Source organism: Gracilinanus agilis, chromosome 5 (genome assembly GCF_016433145.1).
Source record: "Gracilinanus agilis isolate LMUSP501 chromosome 5, AgileGrace, whole genome shotgun sequence".
Taxonomy (NCBI): domain Eukaryota; kingdom Metazoa; phylum Chordata; class Mammalia; order Didelphimorphia; family Didelphidae; genus Gracilinanus; species Gracilinanus agilis.
In genome coordinates, this window is record NC_058134.1 from 42,801,106 (window position 1) to 42,824,441 (window position 23,336).

The 23,336-nt window shown below is 37.2% G+C and overlaps 1 protein-coding gene across 1 annotated transcript in view; it reads right to left on the bottom strand.

Annotated features, from left to right (window-relative positions):
* The window catches only part of TOPBP1 (DNA topoisomerase II binding protein 1), a 54,998-nt gene that overhangs the window by 25,746 nt on the left and 5,916 nt on the right, over positions 1–23,336 (bottom strand). The window contains exons 7-14 of the mRNA XM_044677656.1: positions 22,242–22,421; positions 21,318–21,487; positions 14,117–14,280; positions 13,706–13,947; positions 8,914–9,230; positions 7,053–7,228; positions 4,199–4,410; positions 2,526–2,809 (exon numbers count right to left, since the gene is read on the bottom strand). Of these exons, the coding sequence (XP_044533591.1) occupies positions 2,526–2,809; positions 4,199–4,410; positions 7,053–7,228; positions 8,914–9,230; positions 13,706–13,947; positions 14,117–14,280; positions 21,318–21,487; positions 22,242–22,421 (1,745 nt within the window). The remainder of the gene's footprint in view (positions 1–2,525; positions 2,810–4,198; positions 4,411–7,052; positions 7,229–8,913; positions 9,231–13,705; positions 13,948–14,116; positions 14,281–21,317; positions 21,488–22,241; positions 22,422–23,336) is intronic.

Genomic DNA, 23,336 nt, shown 5'->3' on the forward strand with positions numbered 1-23,336 from the left:
CTTTGTTGTTGTTTTTCAGTCATGTTTGACTCTTCGTGACCCCCATTTGGGGTTTTCTTGGCAAGTGGTTTTGCCATTTCCTTCTCTAGCTCATTTTACAGATGAGGAAATTGAGGCAAACAGGGTTAAATGGCTTGCCAAGGGTCACACAGCTAGGAAGTGTCTGAGACCAGATCTGAACTTAGGAAGACGAGTCTTCCTGACTCCAGGTCCAGCCAACTATCCCCTGCACCACCTAGCCGCTCTGCTACATGGCTACAAATCATGAAATACCATAATCTCAGAAGATAATCTGGAGGGAAATGGAAAGACACATGGTACTTAGAAAGCCACAACAGAGTTTTAAATATTTAACATTTCTCTTTTAAAAAGACAAAAAAGCTCACTAAATCAAAATTGCTTTTTTATTTATGTCTCTCAACCCCACTCTCCCATCTCCCCTGGCATTCTGCTACTGGCCAGTGACTGAAGAGAAAAAATTCCCCTCTGACTATAGACCCAAAACTTTAAAAATGAAAAGAAAAAGAGGATAAGCCATAAGAAGTAATACTATGGGAAAATCAGGATTTTAATTAAAAACTGAAATGATGACCTACCTATACCATAAGTTGTATGGAAGCATACAATTTTGTTATCTAGTCCATTTTACCACCTAATGAAGGAATCCCTTCTGTGATGTACCTGACTTAATGTCCTCCAGCTATTGTTTGAACATGGGGAATTTCCTCCTTTACAAGGTACTTCATTCAATTGTTGGACAAACACAGAAAGTTTTCCTTTATTTTGAGTCATTACCTATTTCCCTATAACAGCTTCCACCCATTTTGCATAATACTGCCTTATAGAGAGGCAGTGCTGCTTAGTAAATAGGGCATTGGACTTAAGAGTCAAGATACCTTGGTTTAAATCTTGCTAGCCGTGTTATCATATAAGGTCAAATATTTAATCTCCTTTCAGATCCTTAGTTTCTTCATTTGTAATGGAGATAATAAAACCTGACAGATAGGATAGGGCTTTGTGAGGAGCACTTTATAAATATAAATTGTGGTTAACTATAGCAATAGAAAATGCATATGCCCTGTAATATGACGTATTTGAAGACAGCTATATGGTTATCCCAAGTTTTCACTTTTCTAGACTGTTACATCCCTATGTCTTTCTATCTTTGTAAATATGATCTTGTTTCCAAATCTTGTCGCGTTTCTCTGGCCCCCTCCACTAGTTTGGTGTTTTGCATTTATGAATTCAAGGGTGTTGGTTTCTACATCATACAGATCACAACCTTCCCATGCCTTTTCATTCTATGCAGCTCTTCTCAGGCCTGCTTATCTTAGCAGTAGATCAAAGGCTTCCCATCTATTATCTTTCATTATTTCATGATTGCCCTGTCCTTTTCTTGTCATAAATTTCTTCACTCATTATAAAATTTAAGGAGTATAAAATATAAAAATTCAATTCAAAATATGTAACAAATAATTTTTCAAATAGCACATGATGTCAACCATCTAGAGGTTGGACAGTCATCTGAATCCCCAGACTTCCAGATTGCTCTCAATTTAAGAGTAGTGAACAAAGAGATAAGACTGAAAGATTATACTTGGTAATCAAACAAGTTGGTTTACTGAAGAGTAGATATTTTTTCAAAAACCTAGCTTTTTTATACAAAGGATGGGGAAAAAGACAAAAACACATGGTGTACAGAGGTAAGAGCCGCAAAGATCTGTGGTGAGGAGTATGAAATACTTTAATAGTAGAAAGAGGTCGCTAACTAATACAAAAGAAATAACTGCATAGGAGATGTATGAGTGAAAATTATGTACACTTCAATATAGTGCCCTTGAAGGTCTTCAATATGGTCTTATCTTCAAGAAAGCTCACTTCTACTATGTGTGTTGTGTGCCCAAAAATAGCCACTTATATAAAATGGCTATGAATAATATCGACAGCTCACTTTTATGTGGTACTTTAAATTTTGCAAAACACTTTGTATACATATTATCTCCTTTGATAAAATATCTGTATGGACAAAAAGCTATTGCCTAAAATCACACACATCCTTTAGAATTTGAATCAGAATTCAGGATCAAGGATGGAATTGACCTCAGTGATCATCTGGTCTAATCTCTTCATCTTACAGATCAGGAAACTAATGTAGATAGGTGAAATGATTTGCTTCAAAGACTATATGGAAAAGCTGAGGCTGAGGCTAGAACCCAGGTCTCGTAACTGATCTTTTCAGTAATCTATTACAACATCACTCTTTATTCCTATGATTCTGAAAATCTACTACCTTTAAAGCTGTAATATAATAAAGACTGAAGCCTATAATATACTTAGGTCAAATTAATATTTTTTCTTTTCCCTTGCTTTGTTTAGCTAGTGTCAATAATACAAATTTGTTTGCTAATCTAATATCTTTGGGAAAATCTATGGCCAGGTCCATCTCCCCATTAAAAAAGGTACAGAGCATTTGGTGGTAAGCATTCAAATTGAAAGGCTGACAATATTAACCAATGAGTTCTTACCTTTACATCAAAAGAAGGTTTAAAGAGTTTGTCTTTGGACAGAAATTTCGATGGTGTGTCAAGGTGTAGTGAAGGCTCTTTTTGAAGTGGCTGTGCTTCAATAGGAGGGGTTGAGCACTTTTTGGAATGCTGTGAGATTACAGTATGAAAAGTTTTACTCTGGAATCTGTTTACATCTAAAGGTGTAACAGGAGGTCTTCTTTCAGGTTCCAGGACCATATTAGAATTCTCTGAAGTATCTGAATAAGTCTTATTGACTGTCAACTGGGTTTCAAAACTTTCTTCTGCAAGATTAAAAGAAATAATGCAAATATGAAACAATAATGTTCCCTGTCAACCCCTCAACTTAAAATCCTATTGAACACATCAATTTCAACATTGAATATGAACCAAACAACAAAATGCTGCATCTATTTTCTTTTTTTCTTGTATTTCTTTTGTTTTTACATACATAATTTCTGGATATAACTGCCCCTTATACCATGCCAAGGTCAGTAACATAGTGACTAACACTTTTCCATGAAAAGGAGGTACTTATTTTCCTATGGCCATACAATAATAGAGTAGCCTGTAGGCTGCATAAAGGAATGTATATTGGAACAGGCTCATAGCTACACCACTGAAAATAGTTATTTTAGGAATTATGTTAGCACAGTCTATCTCTCGGTAAAAAAAGTTGATGGCTGTTCCAAAACATTCTCTAGTAATTTGTTATTTTTAAAACATAGCTTAAAGTGAATATAATAATGTAATTTATGCACCTTTTTGTGAGAAAACTAAAGACCACAATATAAGTTGTTCTCCTTTATTCAACTTATTATTATTATGTCCCAATGACTCTGAAAAGATGTCTCATGCCTAAAGAGGCTAAATGCTAAAAGAAGTTAAAGATTCCTATTAGAAAGGGTTCCTATTCTATTTTAATTGCACAATGGCAACATTAATTAGAACCCAGGCCTTCCAATTGTAACACCTTTTTTATGTTCTTATCGAGCCATCTAAAAAAAATTTTTTTTTTGTGACTGGGAAACACCCATAAGTTGTGATATATCTTTATATCTTCTATTAGTACAAATGATGAAAATTTAATGCTTGCTATCTGTGCTATATTGCCAACCCCAAAGACAATTTACAACAATAACTTCTTAGGCTTTAATTAGATTTTAAAATATAAGTGCCCAAACTGAAGAAGTAAAAATTCAAGCTCTTTCTTAGGACAATGCCCCAAATATAATTCAGTATTTCTCCTACTTCAAGATCTCTGGAGACAGGAACTGGTTTCATTTTTTTGTCTTTGTAGTTCTAGTACCTTGGAGTCATTTAATAAAGGGGGGGGGGGGGGTGGCGGCAGCAGCTAGGTGGTTCAGTGGATTGAGAGCCAGACCTAGAGATGGGAGGAGGTCCTAGGTTCAAATCTGGCCTCAAGACACTTCCTAGCTGTATGACCCTGGGAAAGTCACTTAACCCTCACTGCCTAGCCCTTACTATTTTTCTGCCTTGGAACCAACACACAGTATTGATTCTAAGATGGAAGGTAAGGGCTTAAAAAAAATTGATATTATTTTGAATGAATTTCATTTGTAAATTAAGGCAGCTTGAAATAGTGCATCTATGGTCCCATGACTCAATTAGTAACAGAAATATTCATAACAAGATATAACAAAAATGGCAACCTTGTTTGGGTAGATTTCCAACCATAAACTTGCATTCATCTGCTCTCCTTCCCAATTTGGCAGTCTCTAATATCCAAGCCATAGTCACTGCAGGTAATCCCCACTTCTGTGCAGCCTGATATTTAGAACCATCTGGTTGCTTCACTATAAGATGGGTACTGGCAAACATGTCATTCTTTGTATTGTCCTTGCGCACAAAGAATTCTTGAACTCTGAAATTTTTAAGAGTTTAAATGAAGACATTTAATAAGCTGAGTTGGTGAATACAATAACTGATCTGGGCTGCAAGCAAACAATAAGAAATGCTGCTAAACAAGATATAGTTAAGTTCTTCCAACTAAAAAGAAAAAAACAGAAAGCCACAAAAAAAAAATTAACAGACTGGAGTAAAAATGATCATTGATAAAAAATAAAAAATTCAAATATTCCTACCCATAATTTTTTTAAAAAATCTATGCAGTTATCTACCTATATACCTTCACTCTTCTAGCCCAAGGTATGTAGAAGGCAAGCAGAACAGAGAGCAGGTAACAGTAATGTTTCCTATTCATAAAACTGTTTCAACTTTCCCAAGAACTTCCAAATACAAATCTCATTTGAGTCTCAGAACAAAGCTGTGAGATTAGGTTAAAACTTAGCATTATTTTACATGTGAGAAAAATGAGGGAGGGAGATATTAAAAAACTTACCCACTGATACAGTGACGGAGCTGGGTAGAAGGGAAATGGGGTAGTAGGAATGCACCAAACTTGTTCTGTCCAAACCCTCCAGTAATGGAATGGAATACCCAAGCCAAAAACAACAGAATGCCATTTAATTAAGCATTAGGGAGGATACACAAATGTTGAGAAAACTTGGAAGCTGACAGAGAACATACAACATGAGCACACCCACAGAATTTTGTGCCTGTCTGAAATGGGGCACTGAACACCAGGTAGGAGTGTTCAGATTATCTGCCTGAGAAAATGTGAACATTTTTAACCTACAGAGCTCCTGTTTTCTCCTTAAATTCCCATTTTGGGCTGCGAAAGTACATTTCAAGTTAGCTAGTTAGACATGTGATACCTCAATGAGAAGCAACATGGTCTACAGAAAGAAAGAAATCAAAGAGGTTGGGTACAAGTCCCTTTGGTACCGTTTACTAGCTGGATAAGCATGGAGAAATCATCTTTGTGCCTCACTTTCTTTAAGTATAAAATGCCAATAAGATCTACTTTTAAGAAGTTTTTATTTTAAAAAATTAATTCATTTTTTGCTTTCCTCATCATTTTCATTTTTGAACATATTCTTCCTTTCTCCCCTATCCAGCTAACTCTCCCTTGTGAGGAAGAAAGGTGGAGAAACAACTTTGATGTCACTAGAGTCCCTCAGTACATGCCATATTCTACACTTGTAATTCCCCCACTTCCTCAAAGAAGGAAGGGAGGCAGATTTTCCTCTCTTCCCTGCAGTTGAGCTGAAGTCATTCTAACTGCAAAGCATTCATCAGTCATTGTACGGACACTGTTTTCCAGGTTCTGCTTCCTTCACCTCTGCACTACTGTCCATAAATCTTCTCATGAAGATGTGAACATTTTATTGGGGAAAGGGAGGAGAGGGGCAGAAAGGGAAAGGCCATAGGAGGGACAGAGGAGAGAAGCAAAGGAGAAATCCAGACAAAGCATCATAGGATGACAGGTCAGTGCAAGCTATCAGCCAGTGGCAAGCTGAATACTGAAGAGGAATCTTTAGAGTGGTAAGGACTACATTCAAGGCACAAAGGATCACTTGGGTTGGAATACACCAAGGCAAATTGGCACATCCAGGAGTGTTAAGATTTAAGGTACAAAAGGAAGCTTGGAGCTTGAACAGGGAGCACCCTAAAGGCCAGGCTAAAGAGGTTCCATTGTACAGTATAGAGGGAAGAGGGAGCTACAGAAAGTTTCTGAGTCAGTGAATGGCTCACATGGTGAGCCTTGTGCTTCAAAGAGATTATTCTAGCAGCTGAGTGAAGGATAGAGGTAGGGATGCCAGCTGGGCGTTCTTACAAAGGTCCAGGGGAGTAAGTAATCAGGGCCCAATTTAAGTTGGTAGCAGTATGATTGCTGAAAAAGAATGAACAAAAAGCAGTATTCTAGGTGCTGAGAGTATAAAGACAAATGTTCCTGCCTTCAAGAAGCTCCCATTCTAATGAGGAAGACAGTTTGTTCTAAGGAATCACAAGAATGATAAAAGGAGCTATCAATAGGGCTTTCTGTTTTCAATTCTAAAATTACTAGCACTAATAGAGGAGGACAGTATGTGAGCTTGTAAGATATTCAGGATAAGAAGCAGGCTTGGGGTAGCTAGAGTGGGTTAGATGAGCATGCTCTCATCCACACCCATCAGAGCAGCTCCAGCCCCAGACAGGGATTCAAAGGTGAAAAAGTGTGTGGAGCAGGGCAGATGAAAACATTTCTGTGGGTACTTGGATGTGAAGGGGACAAATGCAAAAGCTCTTGGAGAAGAAGACTTGGCAAGTTTAGTGAATGACTGGATACAGGGAACTGAGGGAGAAGATGCCTTTGGAATTTCAGATATTGGTTCCTGACAAGATCATGAGCCAACCAAGAGAAATAGGAGAATTTTAGAAGTAGGGCAGGTTTGAGGGTGGCTCACTCTCATTTCTATTCAATTTTGAACATGTTGAGTTTAATATGCCAAGAAGGCACAGGAGAGGTGATCCTGTAATGGAGTAGAAGCACAGGTGGCTTGTTCAAATGACATTTCCTTTGAGTCATTACTTTATACATGTATATTGTACACAGGGACAAAGACAAATTCCAGTTTGCATGTTTTAGAGCATACCAAGGCTTATGCTAATGAGAAAGCATACCTTGCTCCAAGCAGGCTTGCTAAGTATACCAAGGAATCTTTCTCCGCTCCAATAAATTGGCTGAATGAAAGAACACAGTTTTCTAAAGGAGTACTACTTGTTTCCAATACTGGTATTGGTGTGAAGAGTGGATTTGACTCTGGGTCAAAAAGCTTTTGTTGCTCAATACAAGTAATCTTCAAGAGAGAAAGCAAAAACAAGAACAAGTTATGAGGAGTTAATGCCAATTCAATTACAAAAACTCTTTTCTAGATGGGAAACATTTTAGTGTAAAACTTGATTTTGTTTATTTTCAATATAATTTCATTCTTTCTACTTATATACACATACATATATATACATAAATATATACTTTTGTTGAAAATAAGGGAAAAACTTGGAAATAAAAAGTAAACAAGTGTATTAGCCAATCAAGAGCTGGCTTTGGAGACAGAAAGACTTGGGTTCAAGTTCTGCCTCTGATACCTCAATCTTAGATGATTCTTAAGTGGCACAGAAGGTGCCAAACAATGTTAAGAAAGGGAATTTCCACATCAGCATTTCACTAAAGCAATGAAATCACAGGTCTGACCCCACAGAATATGGAGATTAATACCCATCTGTTTTGTCCTCATTTAAGTCAATGAAAAATGCATTTTTTACAACTGCATCTTTCTGACCTCCCTGTACCCAAGAGAATGGTCACTTAGAATTACTCCCCAAATTTCATCATTTGCTATTACTGAATTCTAACAACTCAACATGCTTGGTATTGTAAGTTAAGTTTTGCTTTCTGCTTTACCTTTTCTTAAGTATAAACAGGAAATCAGATATCTCAACTAAACTTCCTGTAGAATCCCCCCAAACAATCACAGTGTATTTCTTTAGGGAGATTAATTTCCTGGCTCCAATTGATGTTTCAGTTAATGATAATCTAATCAATAGTATCAGAAATAACAATGATAAATTAATAACACATCTGACAAATGGTACAACTGATGGTAGTAAAACTTAAGTTCAGGGAGTAAGGCTGAATCCTCCTCTGACCCTTCAACTTGCCCTAAGACTTCTTTGAGGCTGACCTGTTGCCAGTTCAAACCAACAAAAGGTCAATAGCTAGACTGACTTTTAAAAACAAGGCTTTTACTGGTGTAAATCAAAACAAAGAGGTAACTGGTAGAAGGGAAGAGGCTTATTAGGAATCCCTAAATGTAGTTTGATGCTAGTTATAAGTATTATATCTAACAGCTTTAGAATGTTGACAGCTGAACTAACCAGGCCCACTGGCTCAGCCAGGCCACTGGTTGATCTGGCCTGCTTTGGTGGACACTGCTTGCCTGTAGACAAATTAGATGGTAGCTTGATTAATTGATGCTCGACTGCTGGCCCAGGGCTGACAAGCCCTGAGGCAGATAAAGAATAATTAGTTGGTTGAAATGCATTTTGTAGCTTCATAGATTGTTGGGTTTGAAAATGAGTTGTTGCTATTTGTCAGCTAAGTTAGATAAATCCTACCTAACTAAGTTATCTAAACCCACGGTCCTCCTCCTTCCACCCTGGATCCCAGGCTCCAGAATGAGTCCCAGGGTCCAGTCTCTGCCTCCCTTATATAGGGCACAGCCCAACCGACAATTGGTCTCATGCCCCAGGATGGCAACAGGAATCTCCCAAGATTCCAAGTGTCCAACTGCAAACTGTGCCCACAGGCATGGCTTCTTGCAAAATCTTGCAAAACTTAACTTACAGTATAGAATCTATCAATTTACAACATCAGAATTTTATATGCAATGTGTGTGTAGCTATCCTTTAATCACAAATTCTCATCATTGTCCATTTCTAACAACATTACTTGCTGATGTTTCAACTGCTAGTTTCCTCTTACCAGCCATGTATTTGTAACAACTTCTCCTACAGTTGACTCCACTTCACACCCCAGTAAAGGAACCACAGCATAGTCAGAAATAGTTCTGCTTTGGAGGGGCAGAATTTTTCCAGCATTTTCTTTAATAGCGTCGGCAATGCAAGATTCATCTTCTTCACTAAAACCCACAACAAGGAACTTCTTCCGGCTAAACAAACCTTCAATATTTGTAGAAGTCTCAGGCAGTGAATTGTGGCTGAGGGAAGACTGGTTCTCCGCTTGTACAATAATATCACTGGAATCACTAAAGATCCCAGTTCCTGACTTCTCACCTTCATCTGAAAAAAAGGAAAAAATTCTTAATGGGATAAAATTCAGATTCCGGTTGCATTTTGTTGCTGAAGGGAGGACCAGGAGTCATATAATTAGTCTTTTCAAGTACTTTAACATATACTCTGAAGGTCAGTAATATTCAATTAAGAGTAAGCTCCAGGGGGCAGCTGGGTAGCACAGTGGTTTGAGAGCCAGGCCTAGAAATGGAAAGTCCTAGGTTCAAATCGGATACTTCCTAGTTGTGTGACTCTGGGAAAGACCCACAGTGTGACCACTGCCTAGCCCTTACTGCTCTTCTGCCTTGGAACCAATGCACAGTATTGATTCTAAGATGGAAGATAAGGGTTAAAAAAAAAGTGAGCTCCAAAAAGAAAAAGAACAGTGTATTAGATGTTCTTGTTGTATTCTGTTTCTGTTTTTCTCTCTCATTTGAAGACAAGAAGAGCTAGATCAATTTGAGCAAACATCAAGAAATCTATGATGGAGGGGATATGATTTTGAAAGAACTGAGGGACTGATTTTCAAGATATCCAAAAGAAGGGAAGATATTAATTGGGGGGGGAGAGGGGGAATCAGATTATTGAATCATACTCTCATCTGCCTTTCCTCATAGTATCTGAGAAGACCAAATGGCATCACAACTCCTAGAACTGTATGCCTCATCTTATAAGAGGGGAAAAGGGAGCTCCAGGCATTAAATCACTTACTTAAAGAACAAAGAGGCAAGGCTGGGATTTGAACTCAAGGTCTTTGACTCAAAATTCTGGATACTCTATTAAAGCACACTTGCTTCTAAGGACCTTGTCAAAAAGACCCAACACTCAAAAGAAAATTAATAATCTACACAGAAAAATGTAGGTGAAGAATGCCTATTGTGTCTAGATTATGGCACACAATTAGATATTAGCCTCTTATGTTTATACTGCATATGTGTATATATCAATACATGCATATATGTAACAGAGATTACAGATAGCTCATAAGTTGGTTCCAGGGTTGAAATCAGACTAATTGACATATTGTAAACTGTCTAGTACTTTCAATAATTCCAATTTGTTTCCCAAGCTTTTTTATACTAATATTCTCCTAGTGACACCTATATATAGATGTAAATCATGTAATGGGATCAAGGCTCTTTAGATTCAAACTAACAAGGAACTTGAAAAAGGTAAGGAAGTCTAATATATAGGATGAGGCATAAGAAAAAAAATCATTTGAGAGATTTGTAATTGGAAAAGGAGGGAAAACATTGATAGAATGCAAAAGTTATATGATGGTACCTATATAGTTTCTAAAAGTTATTAAATTTTTTTCTGTAGCATTTACATTTCCAACATAATCTTCCCTTAAATCCTTCTCAGAAGGCAATCTCTATAATAGAAAAATGATGAAATAAAAAGTCTCAAAAGTTAGTCATCAGACCAAAAGGTCTGATATTAAAAGCCATACATACAGGAACCCCAACTTCTGAGAAGAAAGAGGAAGGGGTATCTGCAGAGGACTTATTGGAGGACATGGGTAACAATCACAGAATAAGAAGGTATAGATAGGATATACTCTGCATTGTTATATGGAGTGCCTACATTATGAGACTACAATAAAAAAATCAAAATACATGTATGTGTGTTAAAGAACTTAACAGGGTCATAATTACATAAATTTAAGAGGAAAACAACTCCTGAAATCCCCTATAATTTCAAGAAAATCAACATGGTGTAATGGAGATAAAGCCAGCCCTGGAGTCAAGATAAGCTGGATTCAAATTTCACCTGTAAATCTTTATTGATCTGTTATCCTGCTGAATGAGAGATTAAGACTCAGAACAACTGATTGAGTTTCCTCAGTAGGAGATCTCTACATCAATGAAATCACAAGTCTTGATAACAAAGAAAAAGAAATTACAATATTGCTGAAATTCCTACTTGTTTTACAATGAGGCTGGAATCTCTAAATATAACTGACCAAAATTAGTGTCAAGAATTCTGACTAAGGTGGAGCTGAAAAATGACTAATTGGATGAATATGGGTAAATGCCCACAGACTATAGATCTTATCAAGTAAGGGATATGTTTTCCAACTTGCACTTATCAAAAAATGGAAAAAAAAAGGCACCAAAATCCAAATAAAATCAGTAAGCAACAAGTTACAAAAACTGTAGGAAGAAAAACATTTGAAGAGATTATAGTCATACTGCAACCTCCTCAAAGACAAGCAACACACTTCCTTGATATTCCTAAAAGGATTTAGCACACTTCTGTGCAAGGGAAGGCACTTGAATATTTATCAATTACAAAGCATCTTTAAAATATGCCTCTGCAACCACCCATTTAATGAGATGTGATAAATAATGATCATTTTCATCTCCATGTAGATGATTCCTGAAACTATATAACCAGACCCAAATTCTAGCTTGATCCTCAGTCCCACATGAACAAATTTGCCAAACAGACATTTCAAAATGGAAGTCCTTGAGTGATCTACACATGGAAAACAAAAATCATCATTTCCCCAAATCCACCCCCTGCTTCCCAACTTTCCTGAGTAGCTACCACTACCTTTCCAATCATCCAGGTTTGCAACCCCGGTCATCCTCAACTTCAGTCTCTCTCAACTCCATATTATCCAATCAGAACAAGTGTAGCATTTCCATTTCCACCACATATCTTGCATCCATCCCCTTCTCTCTACTTACAACCACCACTTGAATAAGTGTGGAACTGCTGATTTGAAGTACTGTGCTAAATGATGGGAATGCAAATATAATAGTGGGACAGGTTCTGCTCTCAAGGAGTTTCTATTCTAGCAGAAAGAGACAAAAATATAAGGAAGTAGGACCCAGGTAAGGAGTTTTTTCCCCTAAGTCTCTCCCTACTCAAATTCATGCTCTATATGGTTGCCAAAATTCTTTTCCTACACTGCAGATCAGCTTCTGTCCTACTCAATTAATTACCGTGGCCCCTTCTAAGACAGGATAAAAAATTCCCACTTGGCATTTAAACCCTTTCCAAACTGGTATCATTCTCCTTTCTCTAGAGTTATAACCCATTCTTTCCCCCATGTATTCTTGATCAAGCCAAAGTAGCCTCCTTGTTTCTCACACATGACACCCAATCTTTGCCTCCTAAAAGACTCAGCTTAAGAGCTTCTAAAGACTCTTCTGCATGTGACCATAACTGTTTCCCCACTCAGTTGCTTTTATCTTCTCTGTATACATCTAAATACAGCAGGACTTTGTTCTATGCATTCCAAGACTTTTCACATAAGCTGAAAATCACACATAATAGTGAACCCCATTATTTAATAACTACTTCTTATACAAATATACATAGGTACTTTATGACTTTTCTTAGGCTTTTTAGAAATACCAGCATCGCTACTCTTGTATTTCAGTGCCATTATCAATAACTAAATAGCACTAATGAAATGAAAAGAAGCACTGTCCTCATACCGACATGACTTTCTACAAGGAAGAACTCCAGCCAAAGACTGATGCAGAAGCTAATACTTTCATAAAACAATGTAATAGCTCACACTAGTGCTTCTTAGAACAAGAATGAGTTTGACTGGGCAAACTGCTGTGAGATTTTATAATGCTTGGGAAGTTGGTGTGGATTTAGTATGTAATTAAAACAATTTTTTAAATGTATTTTTGCCTTTATTATTATTATTTTTGACTGTCAATCACATATACCTGAATTCACATGTGTTGAGTTTACATAAAACTTGGTCCTACTGAATGTGCGTGGTGTCCTCCTCTTCCCATAGGATCTAAGCTGCTGGCTGGTTGGGTCCTGTTTAATTTTTGTCTTTTTATCCCCAGTGGCTGACATTTAGCATTTGACACACAGCACATGCTTTAAAAATTCTTGTTGAATATAGGAGTTTTTTTTTTTTTTTGCTTAACTACAGATATGTTACAAGTTAATACTAGTTTATTTGGGGAGAGGTAGGAGGTAGAGAAAAATTAATTTTAAAAAATATTTGTTGACTGGTTGAAGATTCAGAGAGGTGGTGAGTTCACCCACAGGGTTGTCTATTGACAGGATTTTCAAGAAGCAATTTGACTATAGGTGGAATCAGAAACCTACACATAATGGCTGCTCATTGCAGTTATTGAAGTTCTTAAGTCTTAAAAAAAAAAAAGAAACCAATGTAAAGGTAATTTTCAGGTTAGAAATCCAACAACTCATCCCACCTACAGTTTTAATCTTACACTAAATATAATGAGGTATACTGGATAGAGTACAGATGGAGATGGGAATGAAACTTGGGTTTTAGTGGCAACTTTAAGCATCTCTTATACATCCATATTTCACAATTTTAAAACATTTGCCTCTATCTCATAGGCATGTTTTAAGGACAAATGAGATAAATGAAAATTAAAGTTGATAATGTCATCAAATAAAAATAACCACAATTTTGGAAACAGATTTAAGAAAAAGTCATTTCATAAAATCAATCTGACATATACAGTTCTTACCTACTAGCATGTTCATATATTGAGAGAGTAAGTCTTCATCAGCTTGCTGATGTTTCTCAGTGTCCACAAATTCTTTCTTGGAAAAACTGTCATTCCTTTTGGAAAGTGTCGATTTCATTACTGGTTGATCTGAAACAGTTATCTCCACTGGTTGGTAATTCAAGTGGATATATGGCTCCTCAGAGAGCAAATAACCTTTACTAAAACACTCCAGTAGCCATTTTGCTCCCACTACATGAGGCCTACGAAAAGAGTAAATATAGTCATGATATAGTACCTGACGTATGAAAGTCATTCTTTGCTCAATGGCCTTCTATGCAGAATTTCCAAATAGTAATGTTATATCTAATAGATATTTATAATAAAATCATTATCTCCATGGAAAGAATGTTAAGTAAAAATGGTCAGAACCTGTGTGTTGATTTAGTCCAAAACTGCTTTAACTCATCATCGTAATCTCCCACAATAACATGAGTCACATCTTCATTAAGCTGATTAAATCGAACTCCACCACCACAATTAATAAGTCTTCTCAGTTTATCTAACTTTCTGCCACTAAACCCACAAAGGTATATCTGAAAAGAGAGAATAAGGAAATTCTTTAAAGTATAAAGTACATTTATAATTTAACTTCCACATAGTCCAAATATACATCTCATATCATGACCAATCCTTGCTTTTGGATTAGCAAAACAGTGCAATCACAAGGTAAGATACTTCTAGATTGATGCACAGTATATAAACAGTGATATGAACTTATGGCACAGGTGCCAAAGATGGCAAAAAGAGCACTCTCTGTGGACATGCAGCCCCCCACCCCAGTCTGTTACGAGAAAGGCAGAGGGACTCGGGTGGAGCTGCTCCTCTCCTCCTCACCCTCTCTCCACCACACCTGATGATATTTTTTTCACATCCTCCACCTCCCCTCTGCCCAGCAGCCCAATGGGAGCACAAGGGGTAAGGTGGGAGGCTCACAGGCAGCAGAGCTGGATAGGAGTGGAGAGCTTGGACCACTCCCCTCCTCCTCTTTACACTTGGGGACATTCTTCACTTCACCCAGCCTTCCACCCAGAAGCCCAATGGGAGCACTTTCTCCCTCCCTTGCATGGGGTAAAGAGGGGGTGCCCAGCAGGGCACTTGGTCTGGGGGGTGGGGGTAAATGGGGGCAGGGCCTAGTAGTCTTGTCTTTAAAAGGTTTGACATTACTGGTGTGTGTGTGTGTGTGTGTGTGTGTGTGTGTGTGTGTGTGTGTGTGTGTGTGTATAAAAAACATGATAATGGCTCACATTTACATATAACTTTAAGGAATTCAAAGCATTTTCCTCAGAGTAACTCTGTGGGGAAGGTTTGCACAAGGACTAATAACCCCATTTTAAAACTGAGGAAACAGGAGGTTAAATAACATGTATAGAATGACAAATGTGTCAGCTCCATTATTCAAACTCAGGTCTTCTGATATACTTTTCCATTATGCTAAACTTTTCCCTAAGCCAAAGGTATATGTTGAACTCTCTGGTTCTCTCTGAGAACTTAATGTTCTTGCTAACTTAAAGTTGCACTAGGTCTTTTAAATTCTATCTTTTGTAGCAAAAATGAAATGCTCCCTAGCCCATGCCATGCTCACTCCTGACTCCTCTGCCCATAATGCCCACCCCACTTCTCTCCTCACTAAGCTTATGCTATTCATCTTCTGAGATTCAGCTCAAGCTGAACCCCTTCCTAAGAATGCTAGTTCATAGTGATTTCCTTTCTTTCTCATACCTCTTTTATGACCTACATTATTAAAACCTTGTTCAACATATTCAAAATGGAATTCATTCTCTGTCCATGAATTCCATCCTTTTTACCAACTTCCCTTTTCCTAGTAAGGGCCTCACCACCCTTCTACTCATCCAGGTTTGAAGCTTTGAAGTAATCCTTAACTCTTTACTCTCCCTTATCTCCATATCCATTAGCTGACCATTTTGTCAATTCTATCATCACAGCATTTCATGTATTATCTTATTCTACCTTTACTGAAATAGCCACAATCCTAGGCCAGTTCTTTTTATCACTAACTTCCTTGACTACTACCACCACTTAACAGGTCTCCATTCCTCTAGGCCTTGCCCTTTCCAAACCAGTATCTAAACAGCTACCAAACTGATATTCCTACAGCCCAGCTCTTTCTTGCTCCACTCCTCAAGAAGCTCCATAGGTTCCCCATTACTTTTAGAACAAAACTTAAACTCCTATTTGGTATTTTAAATCCACTATCAGTGAAATAAATCAAGTAGCATAGCCAGACCTATGATCTAACAAGACCAATCTGATAGCTGAGGGAAGATGGACAAGAGTAGGGAGAGATGTAAAGGCAGATAAGCTGTTGTAATAGTCTGTATGAATAGAATTTGCTCCCCAGGACTCTCTTACCCAGCATCCCATTTGTGTGCTCAGGCCGAGTGTGAACACTGCCTGTGTATGTACGTAGGATGCTGGGTAAGAGAGTCCTGGGGAGCAAATTCTATTTGCATAAGCCCAGTGATGAGGTAATGTAAACCTGCTCTAGTTAATAGCAGTGTCTACAGAAAGGGGAGTACAAAAGTGACGTTACAAAGTAAGAAATGATCAATTAGATATATGGGAACGACTGAGTCAAGGATGACATGTAAGGTGCAAAAGATGGTACCCATAATAATAAGGAAGTTAGGGAAAGGGCAACAATTAGAACAGAATATATGTTGAATTTAAAAGGTCTATGGTACACCCAATATGTTTAATAAATTAAGTCAGTCAATAAATATTTATTAAACACATCCTACATGCCAGGCACTATGCTAAGCACTGGGGATACAAAAAGAGGCAAAAGAAGTCTCTACCTTTGAGGAGGTCACAATCTAATGGGGGAGACAACAAGCAAACAAATATGCACAAACAAGCTTTAAGAGAGGGAAAGCACTAGAATTACAAGAGGTTGGGCAAGGCTTTCTGTAGATCATGATTAGGATTTAAAAGAAATCAGTGAAGCCTAAAGGTGGAGGTGAGAGAAAGCATAGAAGACAAAAAGAGAAAATGCCTGGAGCCTCTTTTGTTAAGAGGAATAACAAGGAAACCAGTTTCACTGAGTCAAAGACTATGTGGTAGGGGGATAGGCAATGAAGAGTTTTCAACACCAAAGATTTTGTATCTGATACTGTAATAATAAAGAACTACTAGAGTTTATAGAATATGGAGGTGACATTTTTGGACATGTGCTTTAGGAAAAGCTTTAGGAACTGAATGGAAGATGATTCAGAAAGGGAAAAGACTTGAAGCAGGCAGATCTACTAGAATCTATCGCAACATTTTAGGTTCGAGGTGATGAGGGTCTGCACTCGGGGAGTGGTAGTGCCAAGAGGAGAGAAGGGGAGATGTATTTAGAAGATAACACAAAGGTGAAATCAGCAGTCCTTGGCAGCAAATTGAATGGGTGTGGGGCGGGGTCTTCAGAGAGTGAGAAATCCAGAATGACTCACAGACAAGGAGCTCGAGAGCCTGGGGAATGTTGCCCTTTACAAAAAAAAAAGCAAAGTAGGAGGTAGTGGGGCAGAAAGAGAGAAATAGCAAAATCAGGAGGAAAAGATGATGAGTTCAATTTTAGATATGTTGAGTATAGGCCCATGTAGTGAGTGGATCCCAGTAAAATCAAAACAAGAAGCAGTCACACAGCCCCATGACTTCACCTGAGGTTTCTAACCCCTCCTTGCTGTACTTTGTAAAAACTGCATGTTCTTCCAAGAAATTACTGATGCAGGAATTCTGTGAGAAGAACATACAGTATTCTTTTTTAAAAAGCTGGGTCACACATTGACGTGTTGAATTGATATGCTGAATTATCACCTGCAGAAAACTCTGTTCAAAGGCACCCAAGTAATTTAAATCCATTGTTTCCATCCTGTTAATCATTGACTTCCATTGTGAGTGATCTAATTCTTCTGCCTGATCCAGCTCTCTATAAATATCTACCTGAAATCAATAAACTGATCAACAAGAGGCCTTTGAGTCTGTCTGTAAGTCTGTCTGTGACCCACCTGATCCCAACCTCATTTCTCTTATCAAGATGTCTACTGGACTTCCCTTTTGAAATGTCTGAAGATCTAATGGAGATGTGACAGTGGAGTTCAGTAGACAAGTCAGGGAAGAATGGATAGATTTAAGAATTAAGAATAGATTTAAGAAGCATCAGCATATACAAAACACTTTTCACACAAATAAAGTCAGACATAAACAATCGGGAAAATATTAATTGTTCAAATAGGCCAAGCCAATATAATAATAAGGACAATCCTACCTAAATCCTACCTATTCAGTGATTTATTGATCAAACTACCCAAAAGTTAGTTCTAAGAACTAGTAAAAACAATAACAAAAGTTACAAAGAAAAATGGTCAAGAATATTAAGGAAATTAATTTAAAAAATGAAAGGAGGCCTAGTTATTCTACATTTCAAACTATACTATAAAGTAGAAATCATCAAAAGAATTAGGTACTGGCTAAGAAATAGTGTAGTGAATCAATGGAATAGGTTAGGAAATCACAGCAGTTAATGACCATAGTAACCTAGTGATAAACCCAAAGATCCAAGCTATTAGGAGAATAATTCAGCATTTGACAAAAACTGCTGGGAAAATTGGAAAATAATATGGCAGAAACTAGGCATAGACCAACATCTCACACCATACAACAAGATAAAGTCAAAATGGACACTTGATCTAGATATAAGTGGTGATGCCATAAATTAGGGGCTATATGGAAAAGTTTATCTGTCAGATTTATAAATAAGGAAAGAATTTTTGACTAAACAAGACACAGAAAACATGACAAAAAGTGAAATAGGTGATTTTGATTACATCAAATTTAAAAGATTTTGCACAAAGAAAATCAATGCTACCAAGAATAGAAGGGAAACAACAAATTAGGAAAAATAATTTTATAACAATTATTTCTGACAAAGGCCTCATTTTTCAAATATAAAGAGAAATGAGTCAAATTTATAGAATACAAAGCATTCTCCAATTGATAGTCAAAGGATACAGTCAATTCTCAAATCAAGAAATTTAAAATATCTATAGTCATATGGGAAAATGTCCAAAATCAATACTGATTCTAGAGATATGCAAATTAAAACAACTCTAAGATATCACATCACACCAATAAGATTGGCTAATATGACCAAAAGGAAAATAATAAGAACTGGAAACTGAGGGGGATATCCATCAGTTGCAGAATGGCCGAACAAGTTGTGGTATATAGTTGTAATGGAATACTGCTGTGCCATAACAAATGACAAATGGGAAGAGTTCAGAAAAATCTGGAAAAACTTTTCTGAAATAATGCATAGCAAAGTGAGCAGAACCAAAAAAATAGTATATACAAACTATTATCAACAAAACAAGGTCCCAAGGTATTCATGATAAAAAATGCTTTCCAAAGTCAAAGAAGAAACTGTTGGAATCTGATTGCTGATCAAAGCATACCATCATTTACTTTATTTCCCTAATGAATTTTTTTTCTGTATGTGATATATGTCTTCTGTCATGGCATGGGGCATATGGAAATAGGTATCGCATGAAAGCACTGGTATAACCTATAACTATTTACTGCTTCAGGGAGTAGGAGGGAGGTAGGAAACAGGGTTTGATAGAAAGAGAACACGAATAGCAAAAATGTCAGAAAATAATTGCCAAAAACTGTTTCTACATGTAATTTCTAAAAAAAGAATCATAGACATAAAGATGGTAATTAAACTCATGGAAGTTGATGAGACTACCAAGTGAAATGGTTTAGAGGAAGAAGAGGGCCCAGGACAGAACTCTGAAGGACACCTAGTTAGGGTTAGTGATCTAGAAGAGAAGATCCAGAGAGGAGACCAAGACATTGATAGATAGGAGGAGGACCAGGAAAGAATAGTGTCCTAAAACATAGAAAAAAAGAAAAAGAGAGTGATCAACAGGGTCAAAGACTACAGAGAGGCTAATGAGAATGAATATTGAGAAAAAAGCCACTCAATTTGGCTTTCACTACCTCAAGGACCATGGTAGCCACTCTAAACCTCTTCATCCCTTCTCATACCTCCCATAGAATCCCTTCCCCTCTCACATTCTCAGCTGAGGACTTTGCCTTCAATGAAAACATTGAATAGGTCATTCACTGAAGAGGGCTCCTACTTCTCACATCCTTGCCTCACTTCACTCAAATGCCTTCCCTCACTCTTCCTCCTCTAGTAGTTTGGCTTATATTGCACTCTCTTAGTTTTCCTCCTATCTGTTTGATTCCTTTTTCATTTCCTTCATTAGCTCTTCAACTAGGTCAGTGATGGCACTCAGAGTGCTCCCTGTGTGCACCTGCTGAACCTCCAATCCCTGCCAAAGTTCATTACTAGAAAGGCAGAGCTGTTCCCCTCACCCTCTCCACTATGCCTGATGACATTTTTTCATATCACTCACCCCTCTGTCCAGCAGCCCAATGGGAGCACATAGTGGGTAAGGTGAGCAACTCAGAGGCAACAGAGTTAAAGGGGAGGGGAGCCCTTGGGCCACTCACTCCACCCACTTCTCTGCCCAGCCTACAAATGGGAGAGTTTTATCCCTCCCTTGTGTGGGGTAAGGGGGAGGAGGCGCAGGTCAAAGCAGGTGCTTAGTGGAGGGGTGGGGCATAACATGTGATCTCGAAAAGGCTCACCATCACTGCTCTAGGTCATGCCCATTAACCAAAAATGTTTTCCAGGTGTCGGTCACTTGGGCTTCTCACTTTAATTCACCCTACATAATTAACATGTAAAGAAGTCCTATTGTTTCATCTCTTACATCCTTCCTCTTCTCTTCACTCACAGGGCTGATACTCAATCCTCTTCTACAGGTACTCATCTCCTCACTTAGACTTTCATAACAACCTTGCTCGTTTGTCTTCCTGCCTCATATCTCTGCCAATTCCCATTTATCTTTTGCTTGGCTGACAAAATAATCTTCCTAAAGCACAGCTCTGACCATGCTATGGTCCTACTCCATATGCTCCAATAACTCCTATGTAACTCCAGGATCAATATCAAATTCTCTGACTTTTAAAGCCATTTACAACCTATCCTGTTCCCACTTATTCAGTTTTCTTACTTTTTACTCTCCACTAGGTACTCTGGGATCAAGCATCACTGGATTTTTGGCTGTTCCTCTAATAGGACACAGCCATCTCCTGATTCTGTTTTTTTCACTGGGTATATGCCTGGAATACTCTCCCTTCTTGCCTCTACGTCCCAAGCTTCTTCATTTATTTCAAATCCCAAAACTGCAAGAAACTTTCTGTCCCAAACCTGACCACCCATTAATAATACCTTGCCACTGAGACTACTGCCTATTTAAGTTATTTATATCTTGTATGTAGTTGTTCGACTATTGTCTTCCCCATTATACTGTAAGCTCCGTGGGTCCAGAGGCTTTGTTTTTTGTCTTCCTTTGTAGCCCTACGTAGCACTCAGTGCAGCTCAAGGCACATAATAATAAATACTTGTTACTTGGCTGACTCAAAGGTCATAAGCACAAGACTAATAAATATTAAAATGCATTAAATATCATGAAAGTTAGTTAATTTAAAGACATACCCTACAGCCATCTAGTAAGTCCTCAGGTGCTTGAAATGCGCTGATATCCAGATTTTGTAGATTTTCAAGTAGAGATCCCAATTTGTTGTTCATAATTGAGTTATGTGTAGACTCATTAATGCAACTTGAATTGATGTTAGATATGTGACTGACATCTGAAAGAGTACGACCTACATATCAAAATGTAATGAAGACAAGCATTCATAAATGAAGATAAATAAATCAGGTCCTCACTGATTATGTTTTCCCCCACTGAACTTGATTTTGCAATCGAAAAGGGTTTTTACTTTTCAATAAGATTCAGCATTTTAGCTAGAAGACAAAATATGAACAGAAAAAAAAAAACTAAATGTGTTATAATACAGAAAGCTAATTTCATTTAAAAGACATTATTTATAATTCTCTCATGCTCTATAATGGAATTCTCCCCCTCACCCCCCCCCCAGAGGTAAATCTTCCAAGTGCTAGGTTTAAGGACTTGAAATTTAAAAAATTCCAACTTTTAAGAGACACAGCACTCTACCAAATATAACTATTACCAATATAGCATCAACAAAAAAGATAATGGAAACTATAAGAAAACATAATTGTACAGAAAATTAAACATTAACATGAACTGTAGAAAAGATTTGAGTTATTAAAGAATTCACTTTTTATTTTGTCAGTTGCTCAAGTTGATTTCCTCAGCTTTTCCATGGATCAATAGTGGTATAACAAACATAGCTGCCAAACATTATAAAAAGGACTAAAGTCCTGAATAATTCTGATAAGCCATTTTTCTACTAATTATAAACGAAAGAAGGTAAAACAATATATCCAACTTTCTAGTAAGAAACATCTCAATAATAATAAAAAACAAATCCATTAAAGTAAACTAATCAATACCAAAAAAATTACTTCACTAAGTTATGTTTAGGAACTTACCACTAGCTTCATTGTTCTGATCAGTAGGAGTTGAAGTACCTGGCACACTCTTTGCTTCTGATCTAGGTTCTGTCTTATACTTGGCTTCATCTTGACAAAAGCCTTTCTCAATACTGTGAAAAAACCACTGGATTGTCACACAGTGTACATTCCATCTCTTGGCACATTCATATTTCTGACCTATCATTTGCAATAAGAAAAAAAATGATCATTTGCTAAGAATTCCCTTTACAAAATTCTTTAAGTTCTCAAACACAGGACAAAAATCTGAACAATACTGAAAAATGCTGACACAGAGACAATAACTTCTAACACTGATAAGTAGCTTTTAGGCATGTTTTGGTTTCATTTATAACAATATAATGTACATACCTATACATACATTTATATACACAAGAAAAAGAATATGTATGATAATGTGCAAAAGTAATAAAATCCAGTATTTTAAAAAGCAAAACTATTCTAATATCAAGCTGATACAAATTAGAATCAATTCTACATATAACACAGTGCACTTGATACCATGGCTGCAAAGAAAAGAGGATCAAGTAGAAGAAGAAAGAGACCAAATTAGAATTCCATGTCAGATATTTTTGAATGTCCTATAGCATTAACAAACTAATTATCTAATTAAAATCTTTATAATGTATTCATTTCAGACTGAGCTTTATATTCATGGTCCTGAAAGAGTAAACCTCTTCCATCAAGGCAGCTTAGCAACCATAAGCAGATAATAAAAAGGAAGCACAATAGAAAGTCCCTGCCAAGTCAAGCCCAGACACTAAAGACCTTAGAAAGCTATTTCCTAGAATTCCACATACAAGCCTTTATCTTAGTGAAAAACAGCCCGGGAAGAGAAAAAACATAAGACTAGGTGTGGATTCAGGACCCCCACCCTCAGGGCTGACAAGTCACTTAACTTTTCTGAATTTCAGCTTCTTTAAAACAGAGATAAGAATACTCACACTGTCTACCTGATAGGATCACTGAGATGAAGAAAAAGCTTGGTAAACTCAGATATGAATGTAAGCAGCTATTATTACTCTTCACAAAACACTGGAGAGCCCATGTTATCTCATTATATTTTTTCAGATT